This window comes from Myiozetetes cayanensis, unplaced genomic scaffold (genome assembly GCF_022539395.1).
Source record: "Myiozetetes cayanensis isolate MyiCay16 unplaced genomic scaffold, myiCay2020 scf2-11, whole genome shotgun sequence".
Classification (NCBI taxonomy): Eukaryota; Metazoa; Chordata; class Aves; order Passeriformes; family Tyrannidae; genus Myiozetetes; species Myiozetetes cayanensis.
Window position 1 is genome coordinate 5,396,319 of NW_026087411.1, and position 14,096 is coordinate 5,410,414.

At 36.1% G+C, this 14,096-nt stretch overlaps 1 protein-coding gene across 5 annotated transcripts in view; it reads right to left on the minus strand.

The window, feature by feature from the left end:
- WDPCP (WD repeat containing planar cell polarity effector) overlaps positions 1 to 14,096 on the minus strand; it is a 146,004-nt gene that overhangs the window by 82,398 nt on the left and 49,510 nt on the right. For all 5 annotated transcript variants that reach the window (XM_050316654.1, XM_050316656.1, XM_050316655.1 and 2 more), the window contains 2 exons: positions 6,729 to 6,843; positions 3,671 to 3,804 (listed from right to left, as the gene is read on the minus strand). In XM_050316654.1, the coding sequence (XP_050172611.1) occupies positions 3,671 to 3,804; positions 6,729 to 6,843 (249 nt within the window). The remainder of the gene's footprint in view (positions 1 to 3,670; positions 3,805 to 6,728; positions 6,844 to 14,096) is intronic.

Sequence of the window (14,096 nt, forward strand, 5' to 3'; positions counted from 1 at the left end):
TGGAGCATGGTTATTTGAAAACATGAGCAGTGCACCATCTGGGTGACACATGCCAAGGAAATATAGATTGCACCGCATTTCTGCTTAAGGAATTAATGGAAGGTTGATAGCTAGGGGAAAAAAAAACTATCTTGCCATTGCTGGTCAGCAATAATCGAACCACTTTCTGGGGATTAAGCGCATGGCTAAGCCTACTGGACCAGACACTAGCAAAGGGCAGGGGGTCTTCTTATCAGAGAAATGCTTCTGGAGCCAGTCTCACTACATGACAGATTGCTTTCATATTCCTGTCTGCAAGGCAACAAAGGCTGGCAGTAATGCGATAATGCCAGAGTGCAATGGGTGTTAAGAACCCGTTGCATTTATGTATTGTATTTAGTAAATAATCAGGCTCATCCAAATTGTGATCTCAGCTCTCAACCAAGGCCATTAAAATCAAGGTTAATGCTTTAATAATCCTTTGCTGTTTTTTATATGGTCAAAAAGAACCCTTTTCTATTTGCATGGTCATAATATTATTGACCTCTTCATCCCCTGAATACACATCAAAAGGAACTGAAATCAAAGTAATTACCAATGTTGTTCTCTCATGGTAAACATTTAACTCCTTGTTCTGTCTCCTTGAGTAAATTGAAATGGATTAAAAAACCACAGACAGGAAAAACTTGCAAAAGGTCAATATTTTCAGAATATCCTGTTTTTTACTTGTCAAAAATACTCAGACGTGTAAAGAAAGATAAAACATACACAAAAGCTAACAGGTAGCTGCTACTTGAATTAGAACTGTATACAAATAGTTAATTGTGTAACAACACATTGATTAGGTTGGAAAAGCACAAATATTTCCACAGGTGCTAATTAATTAGTCCCGTATAGTAGCATTAACTGTTCATAACAATTCCACATGTAATAACAGCCACAAATCTTTTGTAAAGCTTTATGTCTTCCAATAGACATGTCACTCTCAAACATGGACTCATGCCACTGAGAAAAGGCAAATGATAATAGCTTATATTCTATTTTGCTGGTCTTCAAGACTGTAGTGATTCATCTAATAAATTTTCCTTTATTGTTTCAAAGCATAAATAAAATTCAAGATGGCATCATTTAGAAAGGAAGAGGATAGAGAGATTAATTCTTTCATTCAGGTATGTATTGTGTAAAAAAACCCAGCTTCTGGATAAATATCAAGCTGTGAGGAGGAAAGCATGGTTGACTTGTTCTTATTGACAGCACTCTGGCAGTCCAGCACTGCTTCCAATTTTGCCCACCACGAGCCTGGACACCAAACAATGTGAAGTTGCTTATGATTACAATGATAATATGACAGAAATTTAATTATATCATTTTAGAAATGGGAATTTAAACCAAAATACTAGGTACATTTCTCAAGGTTACACCAAAAGTCAGAGGCAGAAGCGAAGGCTACCATCAAATTTCCTGAATCTTGGCTCCAGATTTTAATCCTGTGGTAGTTCTATACCAGTGCAAGTTATCTTTTTGATTCAGTTTCTCTTGGAAAAAAAAATCAACTCTAAGGAATGGGTTTTTTTCCCTACCCACCCTCCCATTTGTTATTGTTACATATTATTACAAGTTTGCACAGTTCCAACTGAGGACCATTTTGTTTCTACTGAGAAGGGCACTAGTGCTGACTGTGTGATCTTTAGCTTTTGGAAGTTTAACCAAAATCAGCCATGAAGAACTCTAAATCAACGTAGAGAGCTGACATAATATTATTGCAGCAGTGAATAATACTTCCTGCAGTCTCACACTGGTGCAATTCTGAAGATAATAAAAATTATATTTAGCTGCCTAACTAGCAAGCCCCACACAAAAGAACATTCAATTAAAAAATGCAAATGTCTTTTTTTTTTTGGCTGGCAGTGAAGTATTCCATAGTGATCCCCACTGATTTCAAGAGAAAGCAAAGTTAACATTGAACACGGAGGTGTTTTGAGAAGCTCAGCTGTGTCAGCAAAAGAACTGAAAACTTAACAACCCTATTAAGGAGTGCAGCAGATATTTCTGGTTTTTCCAAACATTAAGTCAGGAGCTGTGGCTCTCACACTCCAGTGACAAAGGCAGTTGTCAGTTCACCATGGCTTCCTCGTTAAACTTTAGCACTATTAAAAAAAAAAAGCCACACCACACACCACACTCACTTCCAAAGCAGAGCCTTAACCAGGCACAAGGCACATCATTTTAAAGTAAAGTATGTATCAGCTCAGTTCCCAGTGAACAGTGAACTGTCTCAAATCCACGTTATGGAGGCTGGATCAATCTTGCAAACACAAGCCATTGCTGAAAAGAGGCCCTGAACTGAAACAGCCTGGAAAATGTATTAGATATTAATCCTAGCAGAAAGTATTTCTAGCAAGCAAGTTAAAACACATTATGGCAAAACTTAAATTAAACATATCCATAAAAAACTTGCCTTGCAGATGCAAGCTCCCTTATATCAGCTAGCAAATTACTAAGGGGTTGTCAAGGGGAAAATATTTGCTAGCACAAGATTGTTTTCCTTAACATTTACCCAGTCTGAAATAAATACAAACTCTCTCCTTTGCTCACAGCATCTTTCTACCTTTCTTGGGCAAAGGCTTGACCCTTCTTCATTCTTGCAGTGAATTGGATGCAGTCCCTTTCCTACTTCACCTGTTCAAAGTTAATTGCCTTGGCTGATTATTTTTTCCTACTGCTGTAGCACCAAGCACTTCCACCTAAGGTCAGCGACTGCCCTGATGCCAAAGAGCTTATGGTTGAAATAAGTTATGACTGCACAGCCCAATCCATCCAAGATACAGTGTAATGCAGCCTGAGATGAGCTGGTTTCCACTGACATACAGGCTGGATAGTTTAAAGCCAGCTCAGCTCTCTCTAGGCTAATTTCAGTTGCTGCTTTGACTGTGGTATAGACAAACCTACACATAGAGGGCTGGAAAAAAGGAGTGTTTTAATCTTCACTGTGTAACTAGTGAATTGACATACATTGGCACCAAATCAATTGCCTAAGGTCACATATATAGTTGGCCAGTGGCAAAAAACTCAGCTTCTTTATCTTGAGTCCTAACTCAGTGGCTTAATTGTAAAAGTGATCTCCCAACAATTCCATTACTGTAACTAGAGGGAAAATGAAGATTTCTGTAAGGAATTACAGCAGTCTTGGAGCTCAGACAGACAGCTGAAGTTATCAGAGCTTCATGAGTTCGTGTGTATCAGCTGAGCCACAGTAATTGACTGTGTGTGTGTGTTTCCAGCCCACAACAAACAAGAGGTAAAACACATTAACTTAAATCTTTTACACTGAGGTTTACCATTACAGATTTTGCTTCATGCTTGTTAGATGCCAAGAATGTGCAAAGGGTCAGTTATTGCTACTCAATGGACACAAGGTCAATCTGCCAAGCAGAGGTCACTCAAATGTGTGTCTGAGCCCAAACGTAAATACAGTAGAAATGTGGATCCCTCCTGGTTCAGTATTTTAACACATTAACTCAGAATGTCACATAATTTTATTTTAATTTTTACTTTTCAGTAACTGTCATTTTCGGAATTTGAGCTGCTTTGGTTAGTTATATAAAGGTTTGCAATTTATGCTGCTATACAGTATCAGTGATTCATAATGTACAATCCCTGCAATATTTGCAGTCACCATTGACAGCTATACCTTAAGGTCCAAACAAGAGAGTTTTTCCAGTCTTTTGTTTACATCGGGAGAATCCATCTTCTTTGTAAACTGAATAAAGCAGAGTTGGTTATGGTCCTCAAATGACAAAATGATGAAATTGTCTGTAAGAACAGCTGAAAAAAAAACCCAGATAAAAACTGTCAGTGCTGTAATACCTGTTTCTAATAAAAAAAAAAGTACTGAACACTCCGCTGGGAAACTGCAAAACGCAATTTTTTTTCAAGACAGTGTCTTAAATATTGCACTGAAAGCCCTGTAATGTCCTAAAAGACATCAATGTGTCATCCTGCCAGGAAATTCTCAGAAATGAGAAATAAAGTCTAGGGAGTACTCTGATTACACAAACCTGAATAAATTATCTCATATCAAATTGCCACTACATCCAAATATATGTTTTATGCCCTTCCACATTAATTTTCATCTCAGTTCAGCCTTCAGTATTTTTTTTTCTTACGGTTACATCCACCAGTATTTCAGAAATGCACCTAATACAACACAAATAAGTTTGTGCTAAGGGTAATAAATGCAAATTAGTACTTGAGGTGTATCTGGTATTTGACATTGTAAGGTTCCTGGTGCTGCTGCAGACACTGAGGAGGCTGTGAGACACAGGATTATGCTTTAGAGGGCTTATGAATTTGATGAAAGCTTCACATGTGGGGGTACCCAAACAATACAAATAACCAAGATGGAATAGACTCCCCTGGAGTCTGGAAAAGCACAGTGGAATCCCTGCTGTTATCGTAAGGGGGTGTCAGACCAAAATAGTTCAATACAAAAGTGATTAACTAATCTGTCAATGAAAATTACTTAGAAAATAGTAGCTAGGATTTTTCCCAAGTGTTACCCAGTTATTCAAGCAGCACCCACATTTAAAGAGATGTCTGACTACAAAGTGAGTCATCAGGGTAACTACTACCAGATCGCTAAAGAATAATTGATGAGAAACAAGTTTAAAGTAAAGCTAGTAAGCTGTGTTCAGACTGCAAACTCAGAGACCTCTGTTAAAAAGAAAGCACTAAATAAAGTGGAACTGGATTTAAAAACAAACAAACAGGACCCTGTGGAACAATCCCTGCAAAACAAACTAAAAAAAGCATTTGTTACTAATATGCCAGATTCTTAAATCTAAATTTTACATATCCTTAAGTAGATTGAGAGTTTGGTCTTACATAGAAGCATGGAAAACTGGCTACTCAGCTTTGCTTTGATTTAGTCTGATTTATAACCACTTGCATTTTCCAACAGCCATACTCTAAAGTATCTGGTATGCAAATGCTAAAGGGTAGAGTTTAAAACCAAACAATTGCCTTTGAAATGTAACATTAACACTAGATTTTTTGGTGGGGAAAAAAAAAAAAAGGTGATAAAGTATCTGACTATAACTGAGATCTATAACTTAGTGCCATAATTGAGATCCTGCACACACATGAAAATTGAAAACCACTGAGTGTGGTATCCTCAATATGTATGCATACAGTCAAAATATTTTGATGTCCTCACAGACACAGTTTACATTAAAGCTGAGCCACAGCACACCACAGATGCTGATGAAATTTTGCCTATAAATAAACAGAATTAGGAGGACTTTATTAGATGCAGGAGCACTATAAAAGCAGTAATAATTCTGTATTTTGTGCACACAATCTGACCTTTATTCCAAATGTAAAGACGACATGCTACTCCAAATTAGAATTACAACATTTCATGAGTACTTTTGGCAGATTGTAATCCTTATCCATTTCCAAGTATACACAATTGGTAAAGAAAGAAATATTATTTTTATACAGAGTTCTTGTACTAAATACAGAATTTCTCTTGGCCAACTTGATAATCACAACCCCAATTCCAAGTCAGATTTGGAAAGATGTGAAGGTTTTTTTAATTAATTTCCTCTGAAACAACATTATGTTGTGGTTCTCACATAGGAATAGTTCAGTATAAAAATGTGTATTTTGAACAATATTTGTGTGGGTAACAAGAGTATTTTTTGTTCTTCATGAAAACAAAAACTGTATTGCAATGAGTTATTGTGTGGTTTGCTTTAATGGAACAGAGGCAGTTTTATTTCACCTTTGGACCTGGGTATTAGTGAACATGAAGGTTTAAGAAAATCTTGAATAAGTGAAAATAAGGACCAACTATTAAATAATGCTGTTTATATAATAAATACAGTGGTCTAAATGTAGGAAAGCATATTTGTTGCTTTATTATTTTTTAGTTGTAAGTTTTTTCATGACTTAAATACAATACATCAATAAGAAAAGATCAGAGGGACACAGTACTGTAGGTTTCTTAAAGAACCAGGCCAACATTCAACAGATGCCTGGGTATGGAGGAAAATAAATCATTAAAGATCAAACCTGAATTAAGCATGTAATCTTACTAGAAGGATATAATGTGGGTCTACTTTTAAAGAATTTGAAAGATAATTCACATGTAATAGGGCTCACATCAAAATTTCATATTCTTGCGTGTGCAGAAGCCAAGATACCTGATTATTTCTCAGTGATATGATAGTCATATTATAAAGGTATGGAAAACAGGCATGTTTTTGTAAGTTTTTTTCTGCATTAAATGAAAACTTTAATTTTAGCAGTCACTAGTTAATAACAATAGTGAGATCTGGATTTTTTGAAACTAAATCAGAATACCTCCACATAGCTAATCTTATCCAGCCTTTTTTAATAATAACTTTAATAATAACTATCTCATGCAATTAAATGTTTGATTCTGTCCCTTCTTCCTACTTAACAAAATAAACATGACAAGTTCAAATGGCATGTTCACAGTGATTACAGTGTGTAAGAAACTGAATTTTAGAAACCCATGCAGCATTTGACAAGCCTGAAAACTTTGATGTTAAATATTATTCCTTAAAGTGTTCTTAGTCCTGAGGGTTGTAACTATGGCATTACATGCAATTACTTGTTGTGTTTGCAAGTCCCCAGTGGCAATAATTAGTCTACCTGTTGACATACTATTTCTCTACTCTATTGTTAATGCAGGCAATTGATTTGCACATGGGTGTAATTACCATCACTGATGGTGTCGGAGATGAGCTTCCCCACCAGGGTCCTGTCAATCACCACTTTCTCCAGCTGTGGCCCAGAAAGGCTTAGGGACACCAAGACACCTGAGTGAAAGAGGAGCTAAATCCAAAGAGCGAGAAAACGAGACACCAAAAATCATTAATAAAGTGAAACGTTCCAAGGTACATATTGGCCCCCGTCCATTATGTAGTAACCTAATTTTCAAAATTACAAAAATGAATTATCATTGACGCGAAGATGTCTTATAATGACTTTGAGAGCTTTTTCAGTGAAAGAGGGAGATGTAACACGACACTGAATTACATGGGTATGAGAGATACAACTGCTGAACACTTGAAGAAGCAGCATGCTAAGTCCCCAAATGTTACATAACATACTGAATTAGTTTCTTAAAAATGGAGATCAAAATTCTGTCCTGAGTGAGGGAAGGAATGACACTGATCACTCTATCACCCATGGATCTGATCTTTTCCATATAAAATAACTGCACAGCCTGCATGAAAAAAATATATAAAGTAGGGCTTAATGTAATTTTATATTATTATCACAGATTAAAACCAGCACCTTTTTGCTATCCTTGTTCATATACTGATCATTCATATACTGTTTAACTTAAATAATGATGCCCTACCACAGAGATAGCTGTGAGCTCCCAATCAACCCCATTCACTCCTCAACATAAGGTTATAGATGTCTCTCTTAGAAAGAAAGAATTTAAGTGGTTGGACAGAATAGTCAGAGGGTTATTTCAGAGCTAATTGAATAATTCTGCGTAATTAATTTAAATTAAATGATACATATAATCTTGAAGATTAAGTCACAGTATTTATCAGGTCCTTCTGATGCCTTATCTTGTATGAGAGAGAGAATTCTCAGTGGGAGGAGTTATGAGAAACATTTATTTTTGCATAAGAAAACCATTAGTTATTTTCTGAATGCAACTACTACAGCAAAGGAAATCAGAGAATAAAACCCAAAAAAGAAATCCTCAGTGGAAAGACTGTTGCAGACAAGTCCAGAGGGCTCACCAAAGGCCAGGAGTCTCGAACTCCAGCTCTTTCTTCTACCTAATAGCAGATTTTTGAAGAAATCTCTGTGCTTTTAAAAAAAATTAACTACCGGAGAAATATTTGCTCTTATAGGAGAATTTGGCAGGAAAAAATTCCCTTTTTGTTCTATGCTGGAGATACGAGACAAACACGTTTGCAATATAATTTTTAGAACTCTCTTGCAGTGAGGTCCACTGGATTATATAATAAGTAAAAAGCATGGGGGACAGGAATGTAGTTATCTAATTGAGCTTGCCCCTTGTGCAATGCCTTGTTCCTGATAATTAAGTTACGGAAACTCTCAATTATGCATATTTTGCTATATTACTACAGCTCTGTGCTCTCCCTAGCAAAGAACAGAACAACTGTATTTAAATAAATTATCTTCTTGTTCTGACTAATATATTTAACCAACATTTTTTGGAAATAAACTCTAGTGATGTGTGAAATAGAAACAAAAAATACCTGTGATGTGAAATGAATTTTTAAAAACAAAATGATCAGTCTCCATCCTGACAAAATCTAATCATGTATTCACTTGATAAATATATATAGTCAGTGTTCCAATATTTCCTGTCATGACAGATGTCCTTTAAGGTTTTGTCCTAGTAAAAATGTTAGACACGGTTACACTCATGCAGCTTTTATTACAATCTTTCAAAACTTCAATTTGTTCTTATGTTGAAGTTAGAGCAGATAAAATCACAATTTATTTCCAACATGGTAACGCGAAGTCCAGCAAAGTTTGACTACTGTTAGGTACAAATGTCCGAAAAACCCAGTTGAAAAAGTGAGAGTTGAAACCCAAAAGTTGCCAAACTGTGATGTAAGCAATGATCAAGCAAAATTACGTACTCTAGAAAGCTCAGTTCTAAATAACTGAATGAATATTAGCCTGATAAACACCCCAAATCTTTAAGTGTTATGCGCCAACAGGAGAGATGGTGCAATCATACAAATAAACTCTCCAGTATGTTTCTTCCGCAACATCTTTGCTTGGGAGCTTCATCCTTCCCTCAGAAGGTGTTACTGTAATGGTAGGTTGTTCCCAGGCCTCCTTTTCTTGCAGAGAGCAAGGAAAACAAGCTGGAGTTAACCTGGGATAAAACCCACTGTGAATCAGAACTCTGTTTGTAGCCTCCAGGGTTACCTGACAGAGTAGGGAAACACACCACCCATCCAGGTAATGAGGGGAGGCCAAACAGCAAAAAATGTGTTTTGATGGTTAAGGATCTTGACTGACTGCATTATGGAATGAGGCCACATGCTTGTCATTCTGCTGACATATCCCTCCACTACCCTGTGCACAGATGTGCTTGCAAACTCTTAGCCTGAGTGCAACAAGTAAGGTTAGGATTTTTAAACTCAGGGTGTAAATTCACTTTATTTCTATATATTAATTTCCTGGTAGTGGCATGGATCACACCTGTTACAGAGCTAGAATAGAAAGTAATGAAAACTGCTCCAGTGTCTGATGACAAGGCATTTATATAAGTATAAAATATTGTGGTAATGGGCGTGCTTTGCTTTACATCTATGAAACTAGTCATTAAACCAATGTTATGGATTTTCAACATTGCATAGATCTCTGTGCTATCAGTATGACATGATGAATGACAGAAAGTATGTAAAAATAGTACAATTTCCATGGCTTTTACTATTTTTCCACTGCATTCCCTCCTTCTTTTCATTTACAGTGGAACATTTTTTTCCATTACACTTCTCAGAAGTTTGAGAAATTTGGGAAAAACTTAAATTTTACTTTAACAAATTTTTACTGTATTAACTTACCATGATTGGTAACATACCTTTTCTCCATAGATTTAAGTTCATTCTTCTAGGAACTTTAGAGTCTAAATTTAAAAAGTAAATCAGAGCCCTTTCACCCTGTATGGTCATTTAAGGTCAGTATTTAATCCATCTTCCTTTAAAAATGTTTTGGATTAGAACTGAGGATTTAAAAAATTTAGTTCCTAAAGTTTACCATGAAATACAAGCAGGTACTTTAAATAGAGCAGGGTAGGGGTGGAGTCATCATCTCTGGAAGTATTAAAGACATGTAGACATGGCACTTAAGGACACGCTTTAGTCATGAACTTGGTGCTGTCAAGTTAACAGCTGGACTCAATCTTAGTGGTCCTTTCCACCCTAAATGATTCTATGATTCTACACTATCTGTGGTCAAAAATATTCTGCAAAAGAGAAAATCTTTATGTGCTCAGACTGAAACCACTATTTCAATTTGTTTCTCACAGTGTAGTCTATGCAAAGACTGTTAAATGACAACAAGAGTTAGGTGCTGGTACACATGTGATTGCATAGTTAAGCTCACATTTTGGTGGATGGGAGCAGTCCAATCATAAGTACAAACGAATATAAAGCAAATAGGGAAGATTGCAAACTTGGCTTGAACACAGATACAAAGTGATTCAACTCCAAAAAGTACTGCTCAAGGGAACTGCCCATCATTTCTCGGGAATGAAAGTGAATGTAGGAGGCTTTATTTACACCAGGCATTAAATCATTCCATCTAACAGATATTAAATTAGGGAAGGAAATTCACAATAATGAAACACATCATAAATTTTTCAGATTGAAGTACTGTGATGGGAAAAATAAAATCAGAAGAGTAATCTCTACAGCTTAAACAGTCTCCAGGTGTTCCTAAACAAAATATGAAAACATGACTTCACACCTATTGGAAGAATAGGCAGAGCCTTTGTACTTGAATGTAGTCTGAGTGAAATGTTTGGGCATGTGGTCATTCTACACGTTGGGAAGGAAGGAAGGACCACTAAATTTCAGTGTTACTGAGGAGCTGAATGTGAAGACTTTGATAGAAGGGATTATGTACTTTATGTGCCAAAAGTTGTTCTCCAATGAGCAAGAAAGACATAAGAAGGAGCTGAGGATACTCAGGGGAAGACTTAGCCCTTCGCTTCCCCAGTAGCAATGTGATCTAATATATATTTGAGTTAGTTTTTATTAAGCAGAGGACTTAAGTACTGGCTCATGACTTATGGATTTTAGTAGAACTTAAGCATGTACATAAGTGAATTCCTTTATCCTCAGAAACCTTAGCTCTTGCCTCCTCATTCATGCAGCTTAGCTGCTTATCAGCCCTTCTACCTAAAAAGATACCTGCGGAGCAAAGCCAGATTTTGCTTCTATCTGATTAAAATTGGAAGAGAAGGAAAATATGCCTGTAAAAAATATTGCTGCAAACTGTTTTCCCTTACAGAGTCCAACTGACAAAGGAATATGCAAAAGCAGAAGAGAATTGCAAAGCATTTCTTGTTCAAGCAGGTTCCCAGGGTTTTTCCCCACCTCTTCATTCCAGATTGCTTTCTTAGCCACCCCACCATAATTACTGTGTTGCATGCCTTATTACAGATGAAGTTATTGTTGTTACACGTTACTGTTTCACAATAATCAATGCATTTGTACCTCTAGCTCCAAATATCTAAAACCACACAACACATTAACGGTTGTGATCAAAAGCAACCAAAAGAATTTAATACGAGGGCAGTGTTCCCCTCAGTAACTGGTGATGGGTGCTAGCTGCTCATGTGTTCTAGCCAGAATGTATTGATTTTGATATCAAATGTGCTGCTCTATGTCACCACACAGCTTGCTAAATCACTTTGCTTATGGGCATTGTAGGTGACATTGTAGGCCACGTCAGAAAACACTGCTGTGGATCTCGGTTCAGAATCCAGTTCTAAGTATGCCTATGATGGCAACAGAAAAACCATTTATATGCATATGTAAATTGCAACACAAGCACAATTAAATGAAATCAAAACAATTTAGCAAAGAATACATAAATCTTTTTCATTAGCAGGTAACAGATATGATTCATAGGTAGTGCTTGGCTCTGATACAATAAAATGTATAACAGTGTTGGCATGTGTTTAATTCAACACTGTAATGCAAATGTAAAACTAAAAAAAAAAGTTGGAAATCAAATGTTTTGGCTAGACCTCATTAATTTTTACTGCCTTATATTGTAAAACCAAACTGAACCAATGGCATAATTTCATAGGAAGATTTCATGATTTTGTGGTAAAACTTAAAAGCATTCCAAAGAATTAGAGAAGGAGACCAAGAAGAAGGGAAGCAGTCAGAGCTGAGTTGAGTAAACTCAACAATACTGATAAAATTAATTCCTTAGGTTATTACTCCTCAGCAGGGAAAGCTGAGGAGCACAGTGGCATCTTATTGTAAAGACTTCTTGTCTTTTTCCCATCATCCTTCTTTTATGGTCTATTTATTTTCCTTTGACATCAGCTAACTGAAGATTATAGGATTATTTCAGCAACTCAACACAGGTCATCAAAGTTGGGGGTCAGAAGTACCATAGAGAAATGGTGCGGGTTCAGATCCTATTGGAAGAGAGCTAAAGAGAAGACCTCAGCCCTTTAGGACTCAACTAAGCTCTTTTAAATATGAGTGCAAGCTCCTTGACAAAAATCCCTGTACTGCCTAGGTTATGTTTACACGAACTGGCACATCATCTATTTCAGAAGCTCTAAGCAATACTAGAATGTGTACTTAGCACTGCAAAAATAAAGGTCAATGGATTTTTTTTTTGGTAATGGATAAGGAAGTAAATACGAAACTTCTAGAGCACTGATTGTACCAAAAAAAAGAAAAGTAACAGGAGACATTTTGATGCATAAAATGAACAGAAAGGTAGAAAGCTGGGCCAACATTATGGTCATTCTAGGCAAACTCCTATAGGCAAGCCAACTTTGAGAAATGCAGTCATGCAATAGACAAGATTTCTCATTGAGACATATGCATGAGGTCTAATTGGTCATTTGGTTAGTGTGACAGCACACTTATTTTTAGCAGATGCCTATGTAAAATTATAGCCCCCAATTTTTGCCTGTGGGCTTGTTTTATGATGGAAGTGCTGGAGGAAGCAGTGAGGGATTAGGAATATTGATGTTTAGGTTACAGAAGGCACACTAGCAACAGTCCTATGCTTGTTTTTCACAAAATCTGAAGGAAATCCTACTACCCTTTTAAAGGATAGTCTTGTTATCATTGTATCACCCTTCAGATGTCTTTCTATTTGTTCTGTCTTGCTCAAGGTCCAGCAGCCCCTGACTTTTTGGATGGCACACTGTTATTAAAATACGAAGAGTATTACTCCTGATTCAGCTACAGATATGGCAGATTCAAAGACAAAGAACATTTATGGAAAAATATGATGGCTTTTGAGTTAAATACTTAAATTTCTATACATGAGTTTATTTGACAATGTATTGCTACTAAAACCAAAGAACTAAAAAGAAAAAAAAAAAAAAAGATACTATAATTAAACCATATACTCAAATTTACCCCAAAATATCGAAATTATGACAATCAGGGTAATTCACTACATGCTCCTCATGCTGTTTTTCTGACATATTGCTTTCCATTACTCTTGAAAGTTAATGCAAATGGGACTCTTCCCACCATCATCCATACAAAAGAGGCTGTGAAGACAGTGCTGCTATGCCTCAGATGCCACCATTACATGGTAAGCACTTTCTGCTGAAACAGTTGATTAGTATTCTACATAGAATTAAAAAATAAACGTACGACACCTCTTCCAGAGGCTTCAGAATATTTGCATCAAAAAGGGACAGTCCAATTATTGCTGTAAAACGCTCAAAGACAGATGAGGAGCAGAAAAACAAACCATCTGACATCAAAATTGATAGAAGACAGCTTTTCTTTTCTAGACTCTTCCAAATGATTCATTTTTTCTCTACTTCATTTTCATTTGTTGGAGGTCTTTTATTTTCAGGAAGACAGAAAGTGGAACAACACAATTGTTTTGGCAAAACATTCTAAGCACTGTTGGAGATTTCAATAATCAGCCACTATTATGCAAAAAAACCATTTTGTTTTGTAAACCAAAAGGAGAATTTAAGGACAGAGAAATGACTATGATTGTTATCTATAACTTTCAGTCTGGCTATGCTATAACCTATACCATCACTTATACTCTGTTCATGGAAATCATCTACAGAAACCCCCAAAATACTCAATTAATTAAACTACTCCTTTACACTATTCAACCCAATATAGAGCTAGACCTAATATACTAAGATGAAAGCCCCCATCTCTTTTCTTTCCCATCTTTTACAAGAAATAAGTAAAAATGTATTTGTCTCATTTATGTTGATGTAAGCCTGAAATTACTTAGAAGAGGATAAGTTAAAAAATAAAAAAAGAAGAGTTTTATACAGAACTGACAGTCAACCAAAGGTGTTGGTATCAAAATATAATATTAGGAAAGCAGAATGA